Raw genomic sequence first — 22,817 nt, forward strand, 5'->3', positions numbered from 1 at the left:
GCGAGTAAACGGCACTTCGCGCCCTGGATTGGTTACGGTAGCACACAGACACGCCCGCCGCCGGAATGAACCGCCCCGCACCAGAACCTGGATTAGAAAGGAGGATTAACACTGACCGCCCGGTGACCTGGTTTAACACTACCTGCACCCAGATCCCTGCTGGCTCGCTGGAAACGCAGTCACAGATCTCAGATCAGATGAGTGTAAGTGTGTGAGTGTGTGTGTGTGTGTGTGTATGTAAGTCAGACTGCCGCAATAAAACAGCCGCGTCACAGGCTCATTTTTATATCCTCACTCCGCCTCCAATAAGCTAAACTACTGATGACCGGAGCCCGGAACTTGACATTGGACAAAGTACCAGCGGAGGGGGCGGGGCCTCGAAGCACATACTCCGGCCCCCGGCGTAGATGGGCGGAGTCTGGCGGCTGTTGCTGTACTATTTGTTTTTCTCCTGTTTGTACACAGCGCGCCTTTTTGGTCCATGGCCACCATGTCTCCGCCGTGGACAACTACTGCTGTCACTTCTATTGTCTTAAATGGGATCTTCCTCCAAACAGACACGGCACAATCAGACATGGGAGCATTAATTGTACTTTTTTTTTTTTTTAAGAAGACCTGTAATTAATTTTATTATTTAAAGTAATTTATAGAAGTATAATGTGCATGACTTAATGACATCATGAACCTTAATTCAGTCCTTAATGCTTTCTTGTGTTTCTGTATTTGGGCCTTTGAAGTTATTTACTATCAGTATCACCTCCAGCCTGCGTTTTAAAGGTCCCCTATTATAATTTTCAGGCTTAGCGTCCCCTATTACTGTCTCTGACGTCTCTTTCCGAGGTTCAGCCGTGGTGCAGAATTACAACCGCGTTGGTCCAGTCCCACAGTGAGATTTACCAGGATGTGCCATTTCACCATCTTGTAGCTTTAAATGCTAAAGAGGCGGAGCGAGGCGGGACGAGGAGGAGAGCGGCCAATAGAGGTTGAGGGGACATTCGCGGAAATTACGTCATCACCACCATTCACCAACCACAACGTTTGGTGCATTTTTTCAGTGAAAATTAAATGAACCCGCTGGTTCTTCAGAGTGACTTTAAAAAATAAATTTCTGCTCATTTTTACATCCAAACACCGAGCAACTGCAATGCTGCACACGTTTGGAAGCCATGACGGTCGGTGGAGATAATGTTTTACAGGAGGGGCGGGAAATTCTCTGGGCTGAAAGAGTATGAGAAACGGTCCCCTTTATGATGTCATAAGGGGACAAATTCCTGATCCGACCGTCTGAGCTCTCTGAGCGGCGAAGCAGAATGACGACAACACTCTTTACACCTATCACCATTTCTAGCCACTGCAGGACCAGAGACAGGCTCGGGGAACTCGTTTTCTGGTGACACAGGACCAACTATGATGTTGGTCACCAGGACATCCTCAGTGCTCCCCATTCCAGGTTCTCTAGTCTCTGTGGTTTTATTGTAGGGATGGACTCCATTGTTCACAGTAAGATCTTTCCTCATCTGCCATTGGAGATGTTCTCTGCAGACTCCAATATCTCACATAGGTGTTGAGTTGGATGGTTGACCTTCGGGGTCACCAAATCTCCAAGCAATCAGTGATTATTGTCCTGTGGGTGGGGTCAACCACCATAAGCCTAGAATTTGCACCCTGGCAACCCAGTCAGTTTAACCATCCATCGAAGATGTAGACCAGTGACCTTGACCACAGAAATCGAATCAGTGTTTTTATTCTTGATTTCCCATCATGCATTTAAAGTGAACCTGCTAGTTTTTTGCTAGGTTTCAGTTAAAGGGCTATTTATTGGAGTTAATTTTTTTAATTTTTTTTTTTTTTATTGTGACCACTTCTCCAACATGCTGTACTTCCCACTTATTGTTTTTCTCACTCGCTGTTCCTTTTTTCTCTGGGTAATTCATCTGTGTTTCCTTTTCGTCCAACACGATCCCACGAACAGAAGACCAGGCCACGTTTTTATGGTTTTAGTGCACTGGGCTGTGCCTAGTTGGAAGTGCACTCGGCAGAACTCTGACCCTCCAACAGAACAGTTTTGGGAGGGGCTTCCAGCGAACGCTTGAAAAGCTGCGCATGAAGAAGAAAAAAAAAATACTAAAAATCATATCCCCTTCCTGTTCTGAAGGACAGTGGTTCAGGTCGCTCTGCAGTCTCAACAAACCTGACGGCATCACTCTGCACCAATCCAGTTTGCTCCGAATTGCCTCACGCGGATTAGTGTCACTTTTTGGGCGGGGTCAGGCCACACCCACAGAAAAAAAGGTTATTTCGGACACTGATCCACGGGGGTCTGTACCTCCTCTCTCCTTAAGATGGTTGGAACAGCAAAGCACTTTACCCTCCTATACAAAGTGTACCTTGTAAGAAACAAAAAAATTAAATGCAAAAGTCAAGTATTATTTAATCATTTCTTGTGTGTCGTGGTTTTCATTCAACGCTCGTCAGTTTAAAACCACAATGTCACATTGTGATAATTTAGTGTCATGAATCGCTGCTTGTTTAATTTATGCAAATTGCCCAGCCAATCGAACAGGTACATTTAACATTTACATTTAAGGCATTTGGCAGACGCCCTGATCCAGAGCGACTTACAACGTGCTTCCATGTTACCATGGATGAAGTGATCAGTTCTGGTTCACTAGGACCCCCAACTATGAATACAATCTTTTTATTCACTCTGTTCTAGTTTCTATACAGAAGTCAGACAAGAAGAAGGTCACAAGTTCATCTAAATATTCAGTATTTAGAACCTGATGCGTGCAGCTACTGGGAGCCAGTGGAGGAACGTAGCAGAGGGGTGGTGTGGGAGAACTTGGGAAGGTTGAAGATTAGTCGTGCTGCTGCATTTTGTAGTAGTTGTAGAGGTCGGATGGTACATAGTGGTAGACCAGCTAGAAGGGAGTTACAGTAGTCCAGTCGTGAGATTACTGAGGACTGAACCAGTATCTGGGTGGCCTGGGTTGACAGATAAGGGCAGATTCATCCGATATTGTAGAGAAGGAATCTACATGAGCGGGAAAGGTTGCTGATGTGAGTCGAGAAGGTTGTCTATTGTTACGCCAAGGTTGTGGGCTGTTGTAGAAGGAGAGAGCTGCGAGTTGTCCAGGTAAATAGCAGATACTTCACCACCTCAGGATCTGGCTGAAATAAGCAGGCACAGCCAGAAATCAAGCATCGAACAGAAACGCGTTACACGTTACTACCACATCTAACTTCCGTCTTTGCTGGGAAATCTGGAAAAATAGACAACATTTTCTTCAAGAGTCAATTTAGAAAATTTATTTGACAAACATCTACATTTAAAGCCAGAAAAAAAAATTCCACAAGTAAAATTTCATAAGTTTGTTGTATAAATGAAGCAAATAGAAAACGTTAAGTCTATCTGTATAGTTGCAAGAACAGACTGCGACCTTTGACCCGGAAGTGAGGAGCATTCTGGGTTTCAGCTCTTGTGCTGACGGATCAGGCCTCGGATCCGCCGGACCAGGGCCTGTACGAAGGTGCAGCGGGAGCGGCCTTTGCTGAAGAGAGTCTCGACGTCCAGAAGTTTCCGCTGAACCTGGTCGCTGAAGCTGTACGCCACGTCGCTCTGCAGCTGAAGACAAACACGAAAACAGGACGTTTAACGTCGCCGCATGACTATCGGGGCACAGAGGTCGTAACTCTGAAGCACCCCTCACCTGCTCAAGGTCCTGCTGCGTCACCTGAGACAAGCCTAGGCCACGCCCCCCGGCAGAGCCTGGAGAAAACGGAACTCGAATCAAATTCTACAGACACGCCCCCGCAAGGCAGAAGGCGCCGGAAAGTGTTCGCGTCGGCCCTCACCTTTGTATCCTGGCAACAGGGAGTCCTTGGGGTCGGTGGGCGTACAGTAGTTCAGGTAATACTCCAGATGGCGCCAGAGGACGAACAGAGACGTTTCAATAACGTCTGAGGAGGGGCGTGGTCAATGAAAATAATCGAATTGATCTGTTATCCCCCCCCCCGCCACGAGTAACGCGACTCTGGTCCCAGGTCAGGACCGGGTTAGGATACAGGAGCAGAGTGACAAGAGCTTCGCCCGGTTGTTGACAAGCTGCACCAGGCGCCGTTTGGCCAGCAGAGTCCGCTGCACCGACGGCAACTTCTCCACCGCCCCTGATCCGGACACCAGCGCCTGACACAGCTGCAACGCAACCACAAATCCTGTTTTGTACTGGAGGTATTACAAACAAGCTCATATTTCATGAATGAAAATGTGAAATTCAGCCAGTTTGCCTTACATTAAACCATGTTAAATGCCTTTTACTTGTCTGATTTATAAATATTCAAAAGGTAGTGAGGTACTAAGAATTATTGACCAATGAATGAATGTGAATGTATGTGGTTCATACTGGGGGGGGGTGCGTGTACCTCTTTAAGCTCTTCGGGAGCGAGCTGGTCCAGGCCCTGCAGTTTGCCCAGGTTCTGTCGGTGGCTGTCATGGTAACGGATGAAATCGGCAGTGCTGTTCTTCAGCAGGTACAGCAGCAGGCCCAGACTGGGCACGCGGGAGCAGGCGACAGCGGGCGGAGGCGCGTCTGACGGGGGCACACAGGCATGCCGTTTTCAGCAGGCTTCTCGCGAATGGCTGCTCGCTGGCTTCACGAAGAGGGTGGAGTGTGTGTGTGTGTGTGTGTGTGTGTGTGTGTGTGTACCTTCACTGGTCTCACTATACCATTATCGATGCATCCCATCTATTTTTCGACATGACTTCACACGATGTTCTCAAACATCATGAGGGCTCAGGTCTCGTTCACACGGACGTCTGAACCAGGCGTTTTACACCAAACAAACACGGACACAAAGTGCGGTAAAACCGGGTTTGGTGTTCAGAGAGCGTTAATTTCGAAAGAATTTTCCACACGGGACAAACTTCTACCCAGAGCGGCGCTGTACTCAGATCAGGCGAGAAACAGTCGCCACCGGCGCTACTTTTTAACTAGAATTTTAATACAGAGCAAGTCATTATGATATAATCCATCATGTGTGGTGGTAGTAGGCTGGTGGGTAACACACTCGTCTATGAACCAGAAGACCCAGGTTCAAATCCCACTTACTACCATTGTGTCCCTGAGCAGGACACTTAACCCTGAGTGTCTCCGGGGGGGGGACTGTCCCTGTAACTACTGATTGTAAGACGCTCTGGATAAGGCCGTCTGGTAAATGCAGTAAATGTAAATCATGTTCTACAATGCATCGATGCAGAATAGTCCACACACACACACACACACGGGCGTTGAAGTGAATCTCGTAATCGATGCATCACATACCCGCAGACTCGTTGGCCGTGGGGCTGAACAGGCAGAGGCTGAAGTGGGCATCAGCGGAGCTCTGCAGCAGCAGGGTCTGGCAGTACTCCATGATATTAGCACAGATCTGGCAAACAGATTCATCTGTCACACGAGGCCATACTGGTGATTTTAGAACCGAGGTGTGGAGCTACGTTTCTGCTACGATTATAAGGCCAATTATCGAATTAAATATTTTTTCCCCACAATTAAATTTATTATATATACAATGCAAGATGAAGAGTATGACACATTATTAATTTAGTGCCCTGGAAATATACAGCAGGTTAAACTGGGCCGCTTTTTTCCGTATGGATTTAGAATTCGTAATTCATCTCGCTCTCGCCTGTGTGGTACCTGCTGCATGGCCGCCTCCATCTCCTCTCGGCGCTCAGCTGGGTCGCCGGGACCCGCCCCCTCCTCCATCTGCTTCAGCAGCCGCACGCGCTCCGTCCCGACCAACCGGCCAAGCAGAGACAGACAGAGCCGCTACGCCCGGGGCAGGAAACCGAGGGTTAATAGTAATATGAATATTATGTCTGAACAACTTTGCTCACCATTCAAAACTATATTTTCTTTTGTATGTGTGTGTGATATATATATATATATATATATATATATATAAATTTAAAATGTAATATTCACATTAAATCTGAACAAATTTACTCCCCTCTCGAAACTATCATTCGCAGTGATGGTCTTTCAAAGGCTTTGCTAAATTTTTTAATGGTGCTCGCTTTGATAGGGACAAATTTGAATCACTTCGTGCATCTGTCTCATCCTGCTCTTGCTTTTTACATTTTCTAGCAAACTTGGTGTGTCTCTCATGTAAACTTGGGGTCCCCCGGGAGGCCGGGGAGGGGCTGTGAATATAATAATGGAAAATCACCATTCGATAACATTTCGAAAAAGATGACTTGATACCTGGAATCTGCTGACATGGCCCTGGAACTCGACCATGGCTGTGCTGTTGATGTCACCCATCTCCAGAACACCTGTCACATACACAGTAAACCGGGCTATAGGCCAGCACATGCATGTTTGGGTGATGCTGCTGCTGAACGTGGGGCTGGGCAATATGGCCAAAAAAAAGGCGTTCTCTCTGCCTCTCATCCCGTCGCGTTCGTGCATCTCTCAACTGCATGATGTACATGCTAGTCCCTCTCCGGCATGCTCGTTTCATGGATATTTATTTAATTCGAGGGCATCGGATAAAAACACACACAAATTCGAGGTGAAATTTTCTCGGCCAATCGCCCATAATCGTATAATTGTGTGGTGTGGATTTCTAACGCACCAGGCAGTGCAGTCTTGCTGATGATGCCTGTGATGAGAGAGAGCTCCTGCAGGGCTCCCATATTCAAGTCCTGTGTGCGCATGATGGTCTGGATGGTGTCTGCATGAACAATTATCCACTGCAAGACCTGCACATACACAAAACACACAACATTGTATAGTAACTGTTCAGAAAAATGGATGTTGCTCTTGATCTAAATAAACCCATAAAACATTTTAAAAAATAAAAAAAACAGATGTTACCTGTGCTGCCCCCTGCTGGTGGTGGGTGGCAGTGGAGGTCAGGATGCCCTGCAGCAGCCGGAGTGCCGGCAGCAGGATCTGTCTGTACCGGTCCAGAGGAGACGGAATAAATCCTGAGCAGTCCCTCGGTCCAAACACCCTGAAGACACATTCATTCATTTGTCAGGAAATCAAACACAGAAAGACACCCTGAAAACACACATTCACAATAGACAAGACTAATTAAACAATTAAAAATGCCACAAGCTTTACTACATTTGCAGCATTTACCAGACGTCCTTATCCAGAGAGACTTACAATCAGTAGGTACAGGGACATTCCCCCCCTGGAGAAACTCAGGGTTAAGTGTTTTGCTCAGGGACACGATGGCAGTAAGTGGGTTTTGAAACCTTGTGCTCTTCGACCCCTATGCGAGTATCTTACCAGTGGGGCAGTATCTTATTGGGGCAGTGGTGGCCTAGCGTGTAAGGAAGTGGCCCCGTAAATTAGAAGGTTGCCGGTTCAAATCCCAACCCGCCATTGTGCCACTGAGTAAAGCACCGTCCCCACACACTGCTCCCCGGGCGCCTGTCATGGTGCCCACTGCTCACCAAGGGTGATGTTAAATACAGAGGACACATTTCACCGTGTGCACTGGGTGCTGTGCTGTGTCACATGTGACAATCACATTCACTTTCCAACTAGGCTACTAACACCCTATTACATCCTTCATTAGCATTTCCTATATTAAGGCTCGTAATAAAACCTGGGCTGGGTGCCGCTGGTCCTCATACTCACCTGTGTGAGTTGCTCTCAGGGAGCATGTGGAAAACCTGACAGTCCGCCAGCTGAGCCACCAGGCCACAACGCAGAAGCTCTAGCGCCCCCTGGGGGGACTTGGCAACACGCGTCAGCAATGCCTATAAAACACACAGACAGAAATAATCAGAAACACTTCAGAATGAAGGAATCATACAAGCAAAGGCGCGTTCTCACCATCTTGGACTCGTATATGTACAGCGGCTTCATCAGCGGCGTTTGGGGGCCCAGCAGCGTCTGCAGCGCCGCATCGTCCTGCTTCAGACTCTCCACCAGCACGCGCAGGTAGCCGCTGTTACACAGGTACACCAGCCACTGGGACTGGCGGTCAATGGACAGGACGCGGTCCAGCACAGCCAGCGCTAGCATCTGGGCCAGAGAGAACGGGATTCGTACACGGCGACACAGGAGGTTTCAGAAGTGGAATAGCTTGAGGGAGGGAGGGAAGGTGCACACACCCTGCCGATCTCGTGCCCATCGACCGCATCTCGGCAAACCACCTCCATCAGGGTGGTGCCGTAGCTCTCGACGATCGCCAGGTTCTCCCGCTGTAGCTTGGTGAAGCCGTCCTCAGGAGCGGTCAAGCGCTCCCACATGGAGTGGCCGGCTATAGATGCAGAAACGCTTATCAGTATATGGTCAGGTCCATGAACAGAGGGACATTGTAAGTTCTAACAGTTTTGATCTATCTTTTTTTGTTTTTTATTATGAAGTATTTAAATCAAAACCAGGTAAACGGTGTAGGAATTACATCAGTATATGAAAGTGAAGTGATTGTCACTTGTGATAGACAGCAGCACATCACACGGTGCACACAGTGAAATGTGTCCTCTGCATTTAACCCATCACCCTGAGTGAGCAGTGGGCGGCCATGACAGGCGCCCGGGGAGCAGTGTGTGGGGACGGTGCTTTGCTCAGTGGCACCTTGGCGGATCGGGATTCGGACCGGCACGCTTCTGATTTCGGGGCCGCTAGGCCAGCACTGCCCCACTGAATGTCCCAATATTAATGTCCCTGACTGTAAGTCTATTTGTACGTGTGTGTGTGTGTTGTCTGCGCACCAGTTTGCAGCGTATCTGGTTCATCGGGTTTATGGGCGATCTGCAGATAGTAGAGCAACGCCCCGTACAGGTGAGCCCGCAGTCGCTGGAAACCCCCACCTGCAAAATAAATGAATAAATAAATAATGCTGGTCAGCCACCGTCCCCCCCGGGAGTGTGGCCACCCACCAGTGCAGAGGATGAAGTCCAGAAGCTTCCGCAGGACAAGGTGCAGGGCGGAGTTTGCGATGGAGGCAAAGCTGGATGAGGTCACGCCATCCTGACCCGCCCCTTGCTGCTGCTCAGAGAGCACCGATTGGCTGAGGTGTGCTGTGAGGGTAAAGACCACGCCTGCCACGACTGGCATCAAATCCCCTGCTGCATCCTCTGATAACACCTGTGCACCATCAATCAAATGAGTTAAACGGCTCCACTAACAAAGATCTGAGCCCCTAAACAGTCCAGGCCACGGCCCACCTTGTCGTGCAGGTCGAGCAGCAGGTCTCGGATGATCAGCTGCCTCTGGTCGGCGGGGATTAGGTCGGTGGGGCAGGCGCTCAGGATGGTCTCCACCAGCTCGCGCCAGCTCTGCAGCACGTGGCGCTTGGCGCTGAGGCTGCGGCGCATGCGGTTCCGCTCCACGACCTGGGTCAGGATGGAATTAACCTCCTGCAAGACACATGCGAGGTCACCGTGAGCTCAGCCATTTGCACAGGAGACTAGACAAAAATTCCTACAGGACCTGGATTTAGAAGCAATAAAATATGACATGCAATGTCTATTTCAGTGTAAATGCTGATTAGCATAATCAAGGGATTTGGAACATTAAACATCTAGGGTCAGTTTGCCGTTCAAGAACTGACTAGTCCTAGACTAAAAGAGAACTTCTCTAAGACTAGGCTTAATCCATGAATGAGAAACCGATCCATGGAATTCACTTTTAATAACTGCCCTTTGAATGTTTTTTAAATAAATACATACATACATAACAAATGTTATGTCTAATTACAAAGGCCTCACCTCCATTAATAAAGGCCTCTGTCCAATAGCAGCCATGCCCTGTAAGGCGTTGACCTCAGCAACCAGAACTCGGTGCAGCAGCTGGAATTCAGACGACGGAGTAAATTAAACACGGGCCGTGTAATAAACACTGGGACAAGGCAGCGAGGGAAGAGTGGCCACACCTTCACGTTGCACACCGTGTGTCCCAGTTCATTGACGTGCTCACAGTTGGACATGACCTGTTCGATCTGAGCGCGCTCGAAGAAGTCCAGCTGCAGCAGCTCCGGCACTTCCTGGGTGAAGTCGATTGCGTCCAGGATGCTGAGCAGTTTCCTGCGCACTGGTGACATCATCGATAGAGGAGGTCACAAAACTGTTTACGCGACTCAGCTACATCACTGCAGACTAGCGGCAAATAATCACCTCAAAACCTGAAGTGCATAAAGTCCCAGGTTCAAACGTAACCCTTAACCAAGACACTTAACCCTGAGTGTCTCCAGGGGGACTGTCCCCGTCACTACTGATGTTAAGGCGCTCTGGATAATGGCGTCTGGTAAATGCTGTCTCTGAAATGTTGATTCCCACAACTACTGTGCAGACTGACCTTTCGAGGTTGTGTCAAACTGCAGGAAGCTGAGGGACCTTCGGTTCTCCTCCATACCCACCTCACCATCGTCTGCACAGACACACAAAAAAATACATAAAAAAAAAACAGTACAATTAATCATGTGTTTATTGTTGGATTTATCCCACGTCTCCGAACACAAGTGTTACTGCAGCATTAACTAATTTTGTAGATAAAATTCTACATAACACTCTTCATGTGGAAAGGCTTAGATATTGTATGTCTGGAAATATAGATCTATTTGAAGCTTCTTGGAGGCCTCTTTTCAATCACCTGTTAAATAATTCTGATAATTGCAATGCTAATTGAAACTTTGTAGTCGTAATGTAGGTGTTAATACACAGCTTTTTATTTTATGTCATCATTTATTTTCTTTTCTCTTGTTAAAGTTACCGATAGTGCTGACATTTGCAAACATATTTGTTCTCTATCTCTATATTTATTTCCACTCCCCCTATCACTCTTGCTATAAGTACCTTGGTGACTATATATTCATACTTGTATTTCTGTTGTCATTATTATTCACAACGTTACATTGAGTAAAAATGTATTACTGACGTTTTTTGCCTGTGCAGTTATGTGGTGGGCTGCTGTATTGAATCTATCTGAAGGAGATGTGTTTTGTTTTTGTGATTTTGTATGTCTGTTAACTGGAAAATTACCACAATAAATATATATTAAAAAAAATAATTAAAAAAATTCTACATAACATTTACATTACATTTACATTTACAGCATTTATCAGACGCCCTTATCCAGAGCGACTTACAATCAGTAGTTACAGGGACAGTCTCCCTGGAGCAATTTAGGGTTAAGTGTCTTGCTCAGGGACACAATGGTAGTAAGTGGGATTCGAACCCGGGTCTTCTGGTTCATAGGCGAGTGTGTTACCCACTAGGCTACTACCATAACGCATTAGCCAAGTAATTTCTAAACATTGTCGTTGCCTTTGCACACCGTGCCGTGGCTTGACCAAGCGAGTGTGAGTGTACCTAGGTGCTGGGTGTGTGGTTGATCATTGAGCAGTAGGCTCAGGAGGCGCTGTGTGTGCGAGCGCTGGCGGTTGAGCGATGTCACTCGCAGCTCAATGGCAGCCGCCTTCATCAACCACGACATCTGGTAAAGTCCGGCAATCTGGTTGCCTAGAGACAGTCACAAATTATTATTTTTTTTTTCATTCGTGCATGTGTTCAAATTAAAAGGAGCGAATCAGACTGGCCGCGGAAAGTTGGGAAGACAGACCTGGCAGTACGAAGGGCAAGTGCTGCAGCTGGGAGAACAGGAAGTCCTGACTGGTCCTCAGGTAGCGCATGGTGGGACCAGATGTCTCCGAACTCGCACAGAGCAGGTAGATCACCTGTAACAGAGAGAGAAGATGAGCCTTCACACATAACCTGCTTGGTTGCCCAGAGTAGTATGTGTAAGTGTGTATATATCTTTTACCTGGTAACAGAGCTCGGCCAGGTGAGGAGCCTCCTGCGTGATCTCGGGTCCTGATCGCCTCTCACTGCCCCTCCGCAGGAGACCCAGAATTGCATGCAAGCAGCTGCGTGGACAGCCAAGCACTCCTGTGTGATGGAATATTGTAAGTTATGCATAGACTCGTGTTGGGGGAAGACATAGGGTGGTAGTAGCCTAGTGGGTAACACACTCGCCTATGAACCAATGACCCAGGTTCAAACCCCACTTACTACCATTGTGTCCCTGAGCAAGACACTTGACCCTGAATGTCTTCAGGGGGGGACTGTCACTCTAACTACTGATTGTAAGTCGCTCTGGATAAGGGCATCTGGTAAAAACTGTAAATGTAAATGGGTGTTTACTAGGGGTGTGACAGGGGAACCTCTGTTCTGGTTAGTTTTCGGTACGGTGCATAAGGTTATCTTCTTGTGCTTGATCTAAAGTGCCACGGTACGTCTTTTCAAAAGCATTTACGATACACAGTTGTTCTTTGGCTGCACGGAGGCACAACAGTGATTAAACATTAACTCGAGGGTAAGGGGCTCTCACCTACTGGCAATTACAGCTTGGCAGGCTAAACTGTAAGCGCCGATGGACTAAAGACCGTCCCTGCAAAAATCCCTGGACATTTCAGGACTAATTTCAAAATGAAGAGAAAAAACTAAATCCCATGGACCATAACGGCATACTGGACCGTGCAGGGCAGTCTGGACTTCTGTATTTTACTGAACAACGTTGCACCGCTAGTGCTTACATGAAAAAGTTTGTGGTATATTGATGACTCGATGTGATGTTTGTGTGTCTTACCAGGGTCCTGTAGGTTGGTGGAGGACACCGGCTTCGTGAACTCGTAGCCCAGCAGGTATAGAGCCAAGTTGGGGCTCTTCAGCTCCAGCGAAGTAATGAGGAGGTTCAGGATGTGGATCTGGGTGTCGTGTCTAATATGGGACACGCGTTTTGCTGGGTCGTCTCCTCCAGAATCTTGGAACGTAATCATTTCAATCGATGTTAGAGCGTAAATGTCAATAGCTCACCATATTTCTATCATAAATAAGTCCATAATCTCACCGTCTGCCTTATCCACTCCTTCCTCCGCTTCCTCGCTGTCCAAACATTCCACAAATCCAGCCATGAGCTTCTCACTGACAGCCTGCAACACAAACTCTGCTCAGACCACGGCCGACACCAGCATACACCGTGAAAAGGTGGCGCCACAGCCCGGCCGCTCCCACCTGATCGTGTGTGAAGTCCCCCACCAGGCGGCTCTGGATGTTGGGGTAGCGTGCAATGTGGCCCAGGATCTTGGCGCTCTGAAACGCAGCTTCTGGGTTGGAATTACTGTGGTACAGGTAGCTGAAAAGGATTTATATGGAATTCAGTCTTGAACCTGGGAGGGTGTGTGTGGGTGTGTGTGTATTAGTGCATTAACAGAAAGGCAGTTTTGATGACACGTTACACATTTTTTCTGTTTCTTGCGAAAGGATTATTCTTCACCATAAAGTGAAGTGATTGTCACATATGATACACAGCAGCACAGCACACGGTGCACACAGTGAAATTTGTCCTCTGCATTTAACCCATCACCTTGAGTGAGCAGTGGGCAGCCATGACAGGCGCTTTGCTCAGTGGCACCTCAGGTGCACCTTGGCAGATCGGGATTCGAACCTGCAACCTTCTGATTACGGGGCCACTTCCTTAACCGCTAGGCCACCACTGCCCTAAAATGAACTGCACGGTCTATTATCTGCATTCAATAGACACAATAGACACATGGTGATGATGATGCGTGCAGTGCGGACAGTAAACTGATGTGGTATGGTGGGCTTTGGAATACCAAGGGACAGCTGGAAATGGGGATGGAAACTGGACTACACTCTGGACTTCTCCAACCCTACAACTGTAGGACTTTTTTATTTTTATTATTGGACAAACTTTCACCAGCCCTGCACTGACACCACTTGCAGGCTCACTCTACCCTGGAAGGGGGTCCCTCTCTGTATCACTCGTAGAGTTTTTTTCTTGTGTGCAGAAGGGTCAAGTGTGTTGGGGTGTCAACTGTAGGGCTTGTCAAAGCCCAATGAGACATACTGTATGTGATTATGGGCTATATAAGAAATAGTTGTTATTTAAAATGCCAAGTTGACAGCTGGGATTGCGCACGAGAAGGTGACGTCTTCAAATAACGCATAAGTCAATCGGAAAAAAAAAAGTTGTTGCCCTCTAGTGTGTGTGTGCAAGTACATACCGAGCGACGTTAGTGAGGTGGTCCGCTCTGCGGCTGTGTGTGCTGACGCCCTGCAGCAGCTGCTCCAGCGGCGTGACCAGCAGCGACGACTGGCTTTCTCTCAGCAGGTTCATGAACACCGTCTGCTTCTGCAGGGCCAGATCCAGCAAACACAGGCAGTGCAGCACCGCCGACTCCATCTGCGCCTTGCCTACACACATTTACACACACACACACACACACACACAGGATTGATTTGAAAAACTGATTACTAAATAAATAAGTGTTTTAGTCAGTCCCAGGTAAATGGAGACGTTTGCTGACCAGGGACTGGCGCGTACGTGTCCAGCTGGTGGACGCCCTCGTGCAAAAGGTTGAGACACAGGGACAACATGGGAGAGTCGTTGAGCAGGTGGAACATCAGGCTGTGCCCCGGGGGCTTGTGGGCCGGGACGGTCTCACCCTGCAGCTCCAGCGTCTCGGACAGGAAGTCTGACGGCTGAGGCTCATAGTCCCTCAGCAGCTTATGGAAGACCTCCAACACCGCATTCGCCACCTCCCACTGCAGAGAGACAGGAGGAGTCACAGAGCTAAAGTCAGACGAGGAAACAAGGAAGAATTCAGTACTGATTTGTCCTTGTGGTAGATGAACACCAACACTACAGCCCTTCATGTCACGTTAAGAGGGCCTGATTGATTAATACGCAATAATAAACTATGACGACTTGTAAGAATACTTAATTACAGAATGAAATAGCAGGGAACAGAAACCTTCTCAGCAGGTCGACGGTAAGCTCTGGTAGGGAAGGGCAGGAAGACTGCGTCCCGCAGGAAGTTCAGGTACGGCTGGAACCCCGGTGCGCGAAGGCCCGCCCCCAGGTTTACAGGCAGGGCGCTCTCAACCAGAGTGCTGATGAGGTGACAGAACGCCCGCGTGAGGGGGTACTCCTCGCAGCTCGACTCGATCTCGTTCAGTTCCACCTGCACACAGAAGGGAGGCTTTTAATTACCGCGGTTAACGCGTCGGTACAGGCCAGCGGCGGCCTGGCGGACCAGTAAATCGAGGGTTGCGTGTTTTGAAAGAGTGGCTCTGAATGCACATGCATATAAACCTTGGGTCACAGGAAAATGGAAAAATCGTACTAAGGTGTCATCTTTTTCCACATCTACAGGAACTGTCTGAAGTTAATGTTGGTTAAGAAATAGGTGCATTATAACAAACGGAAAAACATTGTTCTGTTGCTATGGACAATGTTGGTACTCAGTTTTTTTTTTTTTTATGCACTGGAACATTGCAGCTAAAAATTAATTGTACCACATCTTGCTGCGATAGTGACATAGATAACCAATTTAGATTTTTTTTTTTTTTTTACTGAAAGCTACACACAACCATGTGATTAATCACAATAAATTCACAGACACAAGACACACACCCTCACTTGGTCTCACGTCAGCTCAGCCTCACCTCTATGCCAGCTGCTTGTCTCTGTCCTGGTGTTCTCACCGTTTGCAAGATCTGAAGAAAGACAGCTGATTAGTTTGAAGTCTTTAAATGGTGTGTGTGTGTGTGTGTGTGTGTGTGTGTGTGTTACTGAAACGTTCTGTGCTCACCTGTGTGTACTCAAGCGACTGCCAGAGCGAGGCGGCGATCTCGGGCGACTTGGCAAACGCAGCAAGCGCATGCAACACGTGGCCTTTGAGGACCGGTGGGATGCTGCACTGCAGCAAGCCCAACATGACGACCACAGGGGTCCACTGGGGGTGTTCGCAGAGAGCCAGGCGGGCGTTCTCGCTCTAACACACACAATCAGAGCAAATCTGTTCACACGTGCATTTTAACAACACTGATGCCCTTTAAATACAGCTTCTCACACAAAATACTCGACTTAAACTGCAAATCCATACCGGATAACAGAACACGACCCACGACAGACTCACCGTATATTAGCATCATGATTTTTACACCCAAAATCCATACCGAATAACAGAACACGACCCACGACAGTCTCACCGTATATTAGCATCATGATTTTTACACCCAAAATCCATCCCAGATAACAGATCACGACCCACAACAGTCTCACCGTATATTAGCATCATGATTTTTACACCCAAAATCCATACCGGATAACAGAACACGACCTACGACAGTCTCACCGTATATTAGCATCATGATTTTTACACCCAAAATCCATACCGGATAACAGAACACGACCTACGACAGTCTCACCGTATATTAGCATCATGATTTTTACACCCAAAATCCATACCGGATAACAGAACACGACCCATGACAGTCTCATTGTATATTACTTTTTTTTTTACCCATGTGATTATGGTGGTGAGGAGTTGCAGGAACGCAGACAGGCCATCCAGCTCTCGCTGTGTGATGCCCCTGATGGGCGTGTGTCTGTAGTGGGGTATGTGGGCGCTCGGCACATCCCTGCGCAGGTTCTCGTGGTAGAGCATGAGCGAATGGAACAGGTGTTCCCACGACACAGGGTTACCTGCCACAGCCCCTGCCAGGTTCTCTCCTGTAAAGAACAGTTTGCATTTATTTCAATTCTGTATGGGCGTTAGGGGAGTTGAAATTAAGCTCATAATCGATGCATCGCAATGCAGAACCATAATCGATTATTTCATAATGACGTTGCTTGGTGATTTTCTGCCGGTGGTATAAAGATTTTTGGTAAAAAGTAGTGCCGGTAATGGCCTAATCTGAGTAAGATAGGAGTATGGCCTCAACATTTATTTCTTATATAGCCCAAAATCACATATAGTATGTCTCAATGGGCTTTGACAGGCCCTACAGTTGACACCCCCACACTTATCCACACGGACGGTCGAAATAAACACTCTCTGAACATTATACGCGTTCTATTGGCAATTCACTGGCAAAACATTGCATGCAGCATATATATGAGAGCATGCCAGAAATGCCAGAAAAACACCCGGTTCGGATGTCCGTCGGATGTCTGCCTTAACTCTCATCTCACTTTATAATTATAATGTGAAGTAATGTAGAAACATTGATGAAATGCATCGTGATTCACCGATAATTGTAATCGAATCGTATTGTGAGACCAGTGAAGGTTCACGCCTCTAGTGGGTGCTGAGGTAGACAGGCGCACGTGTGTGTGTGTGTGTGTGTGTGTGTGTACCGTGCGGAGCTCCATTGGTCTTCAGTAAGCTAAAGCAGTAGTGTGAACACTGCGGGCCGTTAGCCAGGCCCTTCAGCATGCGCAGGTACGGGATGTAGAGAGTGGGAGGCAGCAGGTCGCCCATCTGACGCACAAATTTTGACAGAACCACCTGAAATGCACACACACAGACACACACACGCGCTTATTTTACCCACTGTTGTGGTTGACAAGGTGGTTTGTGCGTGCGGCCACTTTGTGTACCTGTTTGTGGGGGGGCCTCTGTAACGCCATGCCCAGATAAGAGCCTGTGAGAGTGGTGTGCTGTAGAGACTCGGTTGGACACCAGAATTCCAGAGGAAGCTCCAGACTGAAGGGATCCTTGCTGTAGAACTCACCAATCTGCATTCACGAACAAGAAGGATTATTATGAATAGTTATAATTCATGCAAACTGCACACTAACTTTGCGTGTGCATACCATGCTGTGTCTGGGTGTGAATGTGTATATGCACTAGTGGCGTGAATTAGATTCAACTAGATTCAATTAATAAAGTGAAGTGATTGTCACTGTGATTCACAGCACAGCACACGGTGCACACAGTGAAATTTGTCCTCTGCATTTAACCCATCACCCTGAGTGAGCAGTGGGCAGCCATGACAGGTGCCCAGGCAGCAGTGTGTGGTAGTAGCCTAGTGGGTAACACACTCGCCTATGAACCAGAAGACCCAGGTTCAAATCCCACTTACTACAATCATGTCCCTGAGCAGGACACGTAACCCTGAGTGTCTCCAGGGGGGACTGTCCCTGTAACTACTGATTGTAAGTCGCTCTGGATAAGGGCGTCTGATAAATGCCATAAATGTAAACGTGTGGGGACGGTGCTTTGTTCAATGGCGGATCAGGATTCGAACTGGCAACCTTCTGATTACGGGGCCGCTTCCTTAACCACTAGGTCACCATGGAGATTGTGGTCCACGCCTTTATTAAATCAAGGTTAGATTTCTGAAACACATTACTGTGTGGGTGTTCTAATAGGTGCATGAGTAGATTCCTTCTCTACAATATAAGACGGATCCGCCCCACTGGCTCCCAGTAGCATTTGAACACCCTTAACGTGCACACATACAAGTATCATGAGGTGCTCCAGGTCTTTGCGAATGGAAGCGGGCGGCTCGCTGCCCATCTGAAGAGCCATGTGCACCAGCCGGGCGTCCTCATCAGCACGGTTACGCAGCTGCTTCACCTGCGTGAACGCGAACACACACACACACACGCGGCCATTTTGTCAACTTCTGGATTCGTCAGATCATCTCAGATCTACCTGGAGGCCCCTACCTTCATGGGCATGAGGGCAAGGAAGTCAGTGACGAGGGCATGAAGCCGGCGGGCGTAGAACTCTTCCTGGGAGAAGCCTTCACATCCCAGAATGCCTTCAGTGAGGAAAAGGAAGACTCCACCCATCAGGGCCTGGTCAGCCAGTGCCTCATCTGCTTCGGTGTATTCAACCAGAGCTGCGGCAAAAACACGACATACGCAATGACATTCAAAACTAGCTTTTTTACTCCAATTTTGCGTTCACTATGTAACCTGGCATGTGTGAGTGTGGCTCGGCGATTATATGACCTATGATTAAGTTAAATATGAATTAATCTTGGTGATCAGCTTTCTGCATTTAATGAAAAAGATGACAGAAATAAGCATATTTTAAGTAAAGTGATGTAAGTAAGTAAGTTAAGTGAAGTGATTGTCACATGTGATACTCAGCAGCACAGCACACTGTGCACACAGTGAAATTTGCCCTCTGCATTTAACCATCACCCTGAGTGAGCAGTGGGCACCATGACAAGCGCCCGGGGAGCAGTGTGTGGGGACGGTGCTTTGCTCAGTGGCACCTTGGCGGATCGGGATTCGAACCGGCAACCTTCCTCAACCGCTAGGCCACCACTGCCCCCTAAAATATGGAACGCTTCACAGATTTGCGTGTCATCCTTTTGCAGGGGCCATGCTAATCTTCTCTGTATCGACCCAATTTTAGTATACGTGCAGCCGTAGCAAGCAGAATCAACGAAGACAGCACTGTGTAATGTGGGTCACCGCGTACAGCTAGAAAACAGCGAAATGGCTGAACATGTGGCCGGCAAGGGTTGGAGCTTGTGGGGAAGTGATCCACCGGTGCGATTAGAACTGAAGAGGCGTCAGGGACGTCCATGACCCCACAGACTGTGACAGAAAACCAGACAGTCACAGGACACAATCTGCCTGTCTCAAACAGAGACCTGCTGGTAGTAGCCCAGTGAGTAGGACTCACCTATGAACCAGAAGAGCAGGTCCAAACCCCCCTTACTACCTGAGTGTCTCCAGGGGGGGGACTGTACCTGTAACTACTGATTGTAAGTCGCTCTGGATAAGGGCGTCTGGTAGGAATCTTTTATTTACAGCGTAGGACACGCCAAAGCAACCCGGCCATAAAACCATAAACGCAGAAGACTCGTACCTGAGCCCTGAGGCAGCTGGGACAGCGCCCGGAGGGACAGGGACCAAGCCAGTCTTACTACCGCCTGCAGCCCAGGGAGCTGCCAGGACTGTCCGTCCATCAGGCGCGTGTGCACTGCGTTCACGTAGTCCCGCTCGGTGAGCAGCGGCATGGCCTGCAGGAGGTCTGCATATAAACACACACACACACAGTCACCTCAGGCCGGCGGAATCACAACGCTTCAGCATTTACGCGCATGTGTGTACCGTCTCTGTCCTCGGTGCCCTGCTCCACGAAGCTCATGTCCAAGCAGTAGAGTAAAGCCATGAGCAGGGTGAGGTTCACGCTGTCCAGCGCGCCGTCGGCTTCGGCCGTCACCCCCTCCAAGTGGCCAATCAGAGCCAGGGTGTCATCTTTGCTCAGGGGAGACTGGCAGGTCCAAGCGAACAGGCAGTCTGCCAGGGACTGGCGGCACTCTCTAATGAGGTCAGATACCTGGGAGAGACGAGGGGAAATTAGTATCTAGGTCTCTATGAAATCAGTTTTATTTTTCCCTTTTTTTCCATTTTAATTATTCTAAATTCCATGTTTTCCTTTATAAACCTATTTATTCACCTAAATCTATGTGATTATGGAGTGGGTGGGGAAAAAAAGAGGACCTGCAATATGATAAATCACATTTAATAACATTGTTGAACAAAGTGCTTGGGCATTTATGCTTTGCTTTTTAAAAAGAACTATTTGACAATATTACACAAACTTCCTTTTTTAAAGGCATGTGGACGCCCTGCCTCAACCAGAAACACACGCAGTGTGCTGCAGCAGCCAGAAACACCAATTATACAAAATCCCGCGTTTTATGGCGGATTCCACATTTTCAGCAGGGCCCTAATTATTTGAGACCACACCGAAAGCAAACATATCAAAACAAGATTTTAACATTACGTCAACTTCACATTAAACTGAGCACTAACATTAAAAATAGCATCATAAAAGATTCACAGTGAGTCAAGAATCAACATTCCGGCACCTTCTTCCTGTGTTTCTCGTTTCCAAGGCCTCTCTCCTTCTGCAAACGCTCAAACTCGCGAGTCGTGCTGATCTCGGAGACCAGCTTAAGGATGCGCTTCGTCAGCCCCTCTGCAATCAGCTCGTCGGTGAAGCGAGTGGTGATGGACACCAGCTCATCACTTGGCCCAAAAGAGATAGAGGAGAAGGAAAAAGAAGGAAATCCAGGGTCGTGAAAATCCAGGGAACAACTACACACCGATACCTGTATACGAGAACAATAACGCAGTTCTACCTGAGGTCCAGGGTGAAGGTCTTGCCATGACGTGATTGGATGAGAGACCGCAGTGAGTTGGCCACACAGCATTTCCCATCCCAATAGAGCAGCACCGCCACCAGGCCTCGAGTCAGGCCAGGGAAATGAGGCTGCTGTAACTCTCCTACAAAAAGAGAAACGACAGTCAGAGTGTGTATGTGTGGTTTTAACAAATTAACTGTTTATTATAAACATTTACGGGACCCTATGGTGAAAATGCGAATGTGAGATACTATTAATACGAGTTCCCCAGGCCTGTATATGGTCCTGCAGTGGATGGGTGTAAAGAGTGTTCTGGTCATTCTGCTTCACGTTTCTCATGCTTTTGTCCAGCCAGAAAATTACATTTACAGCATTTTACCAGACGTCCTTATCCAGAGCGACTTACAATCAGTAGTTACAGGGACAGTCCCCCTCCTGGAGCAACTTAGGGTTAAGTGTCCTGCTCAGGGACACAATGGTAGTAAGTGGGATTTGAACCTGGGTCTTCTGGCTCATAGGCGAGTGTGTAACCCACTAGGCTACTACCACCCTATAGAAAATCTCCCGCCCCCTCCCCTAAAACATTATCTCCACCGAGTGTCTGGTGTGGCACTCACCTGCCAACAGCAGCTCCAGGGCTGCCAGCTCTCCCAAGTCGAACAGGTCACTGAGGATGAAGGCTTCCGCCGTCAGCTGCTCTGGGAGGAGACGCGCCCCCTGCTGGCCCTGAATGGCGATGCCCTCTGTGCTTGCCTTCCGCACCTTCTCCCTCTGCTCCATGCTCTTCGACTTGTGCACCAAAACAAAGACTTCAATCACCTGAAGTTGCAAAGGTTTTCTGTGTGTGTGTTAGCCACCAACCGGGTTCTCGAACAGCTTGAGAAACTGTGGCTTGTGCTTCTTGAGTTGCAGGTCCAGCAGGTGGACACTCTCCAGCTGCTTTCTCCATATGGCTCCCTCCACCGTGTCCCATAACTCCTTCAGCGGACCCCACAGACTGGCTCCTACAGAACAGACAAAGCCACGCAGACGTCAGACCACGATCTCCAGATGAGGACTAGACCTGCCCTGGCGTCCACTTCAACAACATACTGCACTCCGGTCAATACTAAATAGCGGGTGAACAAATAACAGAGGAACATTGGCAGATATGAGCGTTCCACAAAGCATCAAAGGAACCTTTACTTCCCACATAAATGAAAAAGTAATTAAATACTGTTTTATTCATAAAAGATGTGCTATATCTCCATAAATGTGCAAAACCATTTCACTGTGTGCATTAATCTGTAAAAATCCAGTGCAGTTTGTATTCGTTTAGTACTTATTCCAGAGTGATATGTATATATTACGTGTCCTGGTGTATTATTTGTATATTATCCTCGAAAAGTGACAATTACAATAAAGATTTAGCTTCTCTGCACGGTCACAGAAATACAGTTTTTTTGCACAACACTTCGGGACGTGGTTTATTAAGAAGAGATAATAAATAAATATGGAACAGAAGAACACACAGACCGGCATATTATCTGGGAATTATTTGCGCGACGACCAACGCACGTATCGAACCGGTGCGTCCGGACTTCGCAATTCAACGTTTAAAACAAAAAGGCCCGACAGGCGACGTGAGTGGACAAATAAAGTGACGAGCCGAGTTTTAAAAAAGGCGGCGACGTCTTTCGACCTGAAGAGTTAAGAGCGTACCCGAATTTACCGCCATCTGCGCCGCCATGTTGAACTCCGGCGTGGCCGCGACGAGGCTGCCCACCTGCGTGCCTGAATAAAAAAATATTCCCCTCCGGAAAGAATCAATTTTGGCCAAATATAAGCATCCCACTTTTGATAGAAGTATGTTGTTACTTGCTTGCTT

At 47.9% G+C, this 22,817-nt stretch overlaps 2 protein-coding genes and 1 non-coding gene across 12 annotated transcripts in view; 1 reads left to right on the top strand and 2 right to left on the bottom strand.

Moving 5' to 3' along the window:
- LOC114766592 (FYVE, RhoGEF and PH domain-containing protein 4-like) overlaps positions 1–1,040 on the top strand; it is a 31,915-nt gene extending 30,875 nt beyond the window's left edge. For all 9 annotated transcript variants that reach the window (XM_028957540.1, XM_028957544.1, XM_028957542.1 and 6 more), the window contains one exon: positions 1–1,040. This exon is cut by the window's left edge and continues 274 nt beyond it. In XM_028957540.1, the coding sequence (XP_028813373.1) occupies positions 1–8 (8 nt within the window). In that variant the 3' untranslated portion in view covers positions 9–1,040.
- Positions 1,041–3,032: 1,992 nt separating this feature from the next.
- On the bottom strand, positions 3,033–22,702 carry LOC114766586 (nuclear pore complex protein Nup205-like). 2 transcript variants are annotated; one of them, XM_028957519.1, is made up of 43 exons: positions 22,652–22,702; positions 21,812–21,954; positions 21,568–21,739; positions 20,948–21,092; positions 20,675–20,834; positions 19,911–20,139; positions 19,666–19,830; positions 18,507–18,682; positions 18,298–18,414; positions 17,433–17,570; positions 17,190–17,340; positions 16,354–16,562; positions 15,640–15,822; positions 15,494–15,544; positions 14,800–15,009; positions 14,353–14,590; positions 14,050–14,239; positions 13,037–13,157; positions 12,873–12,954; positions 12,612–12,785; positions 11,787–11,911; positions 11,586–11,700; positions 11,336–11,485; positions 10,323–10,394; positions 9,901–10,058; positions 9,737–9,817; positions 9,194–9,385; positions 8,906–9,113; positions 8,738–8,836; positions 8,135–8,283; positions 7,854–8,045; positions 7,656–7,777; positions 6,879–7,017; positions 6,637–6,763; positions 6,264–6,334; positions 5,697–5,828; positions 5,322–5,427; positions 4,423–4,589; positions 4,066–4,195; positions 3,856–3,960; positions 3,711–3,769; positions 3,441–3,625; positions 3,033–3,171 (listed from the first exon to the last, which is right to left on the bottom strand). In XM_028957519.1, exons 1-42 carry the CDS (start codon positions 22,677–22,679, stop codon positions 3,473–3,475), a joined length of 5,934 nt encoding a protein of 1,977 aa, XP_028813352.1. In that variant the 5' UTR covers positions 22,680–22,702; the 3' UTR covers positions 3,033–3,171; positions 3,441–3,472. The 2 variants fall into 2 exon arrangements, with proteins under 2 accessions (XP_028813352.1, XP_028813353.1); XM_028957520.1 differs by lacking the exon at positions 3,033–3,171 and having other exon boundaries at positions 3,287–3,625.
- On the bottom strand, positions 19,124–19,226 carry LOC114767528 (U6 spliceosomal RNA). The gene has a single exon (XR_003742956.1). It is a non-coding gene; the product is annotated as a U6 spliceosomal RNA (small nuclear RNA).
- Positions 22,703–22,817: the final 115 nt, after the last annotated feature.

The sequence above is a fragment of the Denticeps clupeoides genome, chromosome 17, assembly GCF_900700375.1.
Source record: "Denticeps clupeoides chromosome 17, fDenClu1.1, whole genome shotgun sequence".
Lineage (NCBI taxonomy): Eukaryota > Metazoa > Chordata > Actinopteri > Clupeiformes > Denticipitidae > Denticeps > Denticeps clupeoides.

Excerpts from the sequence above, each read along its gene's own strand:
- LOC114766586 (XM_028957519.1), bottom strand. The coding sequence starts at position 22,679 with ATGGCGGCGCAGATGGCGGTAAATTCGG. Across the intron at positions 21,740-21,811 it reads TCAAGCTGTTCGAGAACCCG|TCGAAGAGCATGGAGCAGAG; the intron begins GTTGGTGGCTAA and ends TTGGTGCACAAG. Across the intron at positions 6,764-6,878 it reads ACCAGCAGGGGGCAGCACAG|GTCTTGCAGTGGATAATTGT; the intron begins GTAACATCTGTT and ends GTGTATGTGCAG.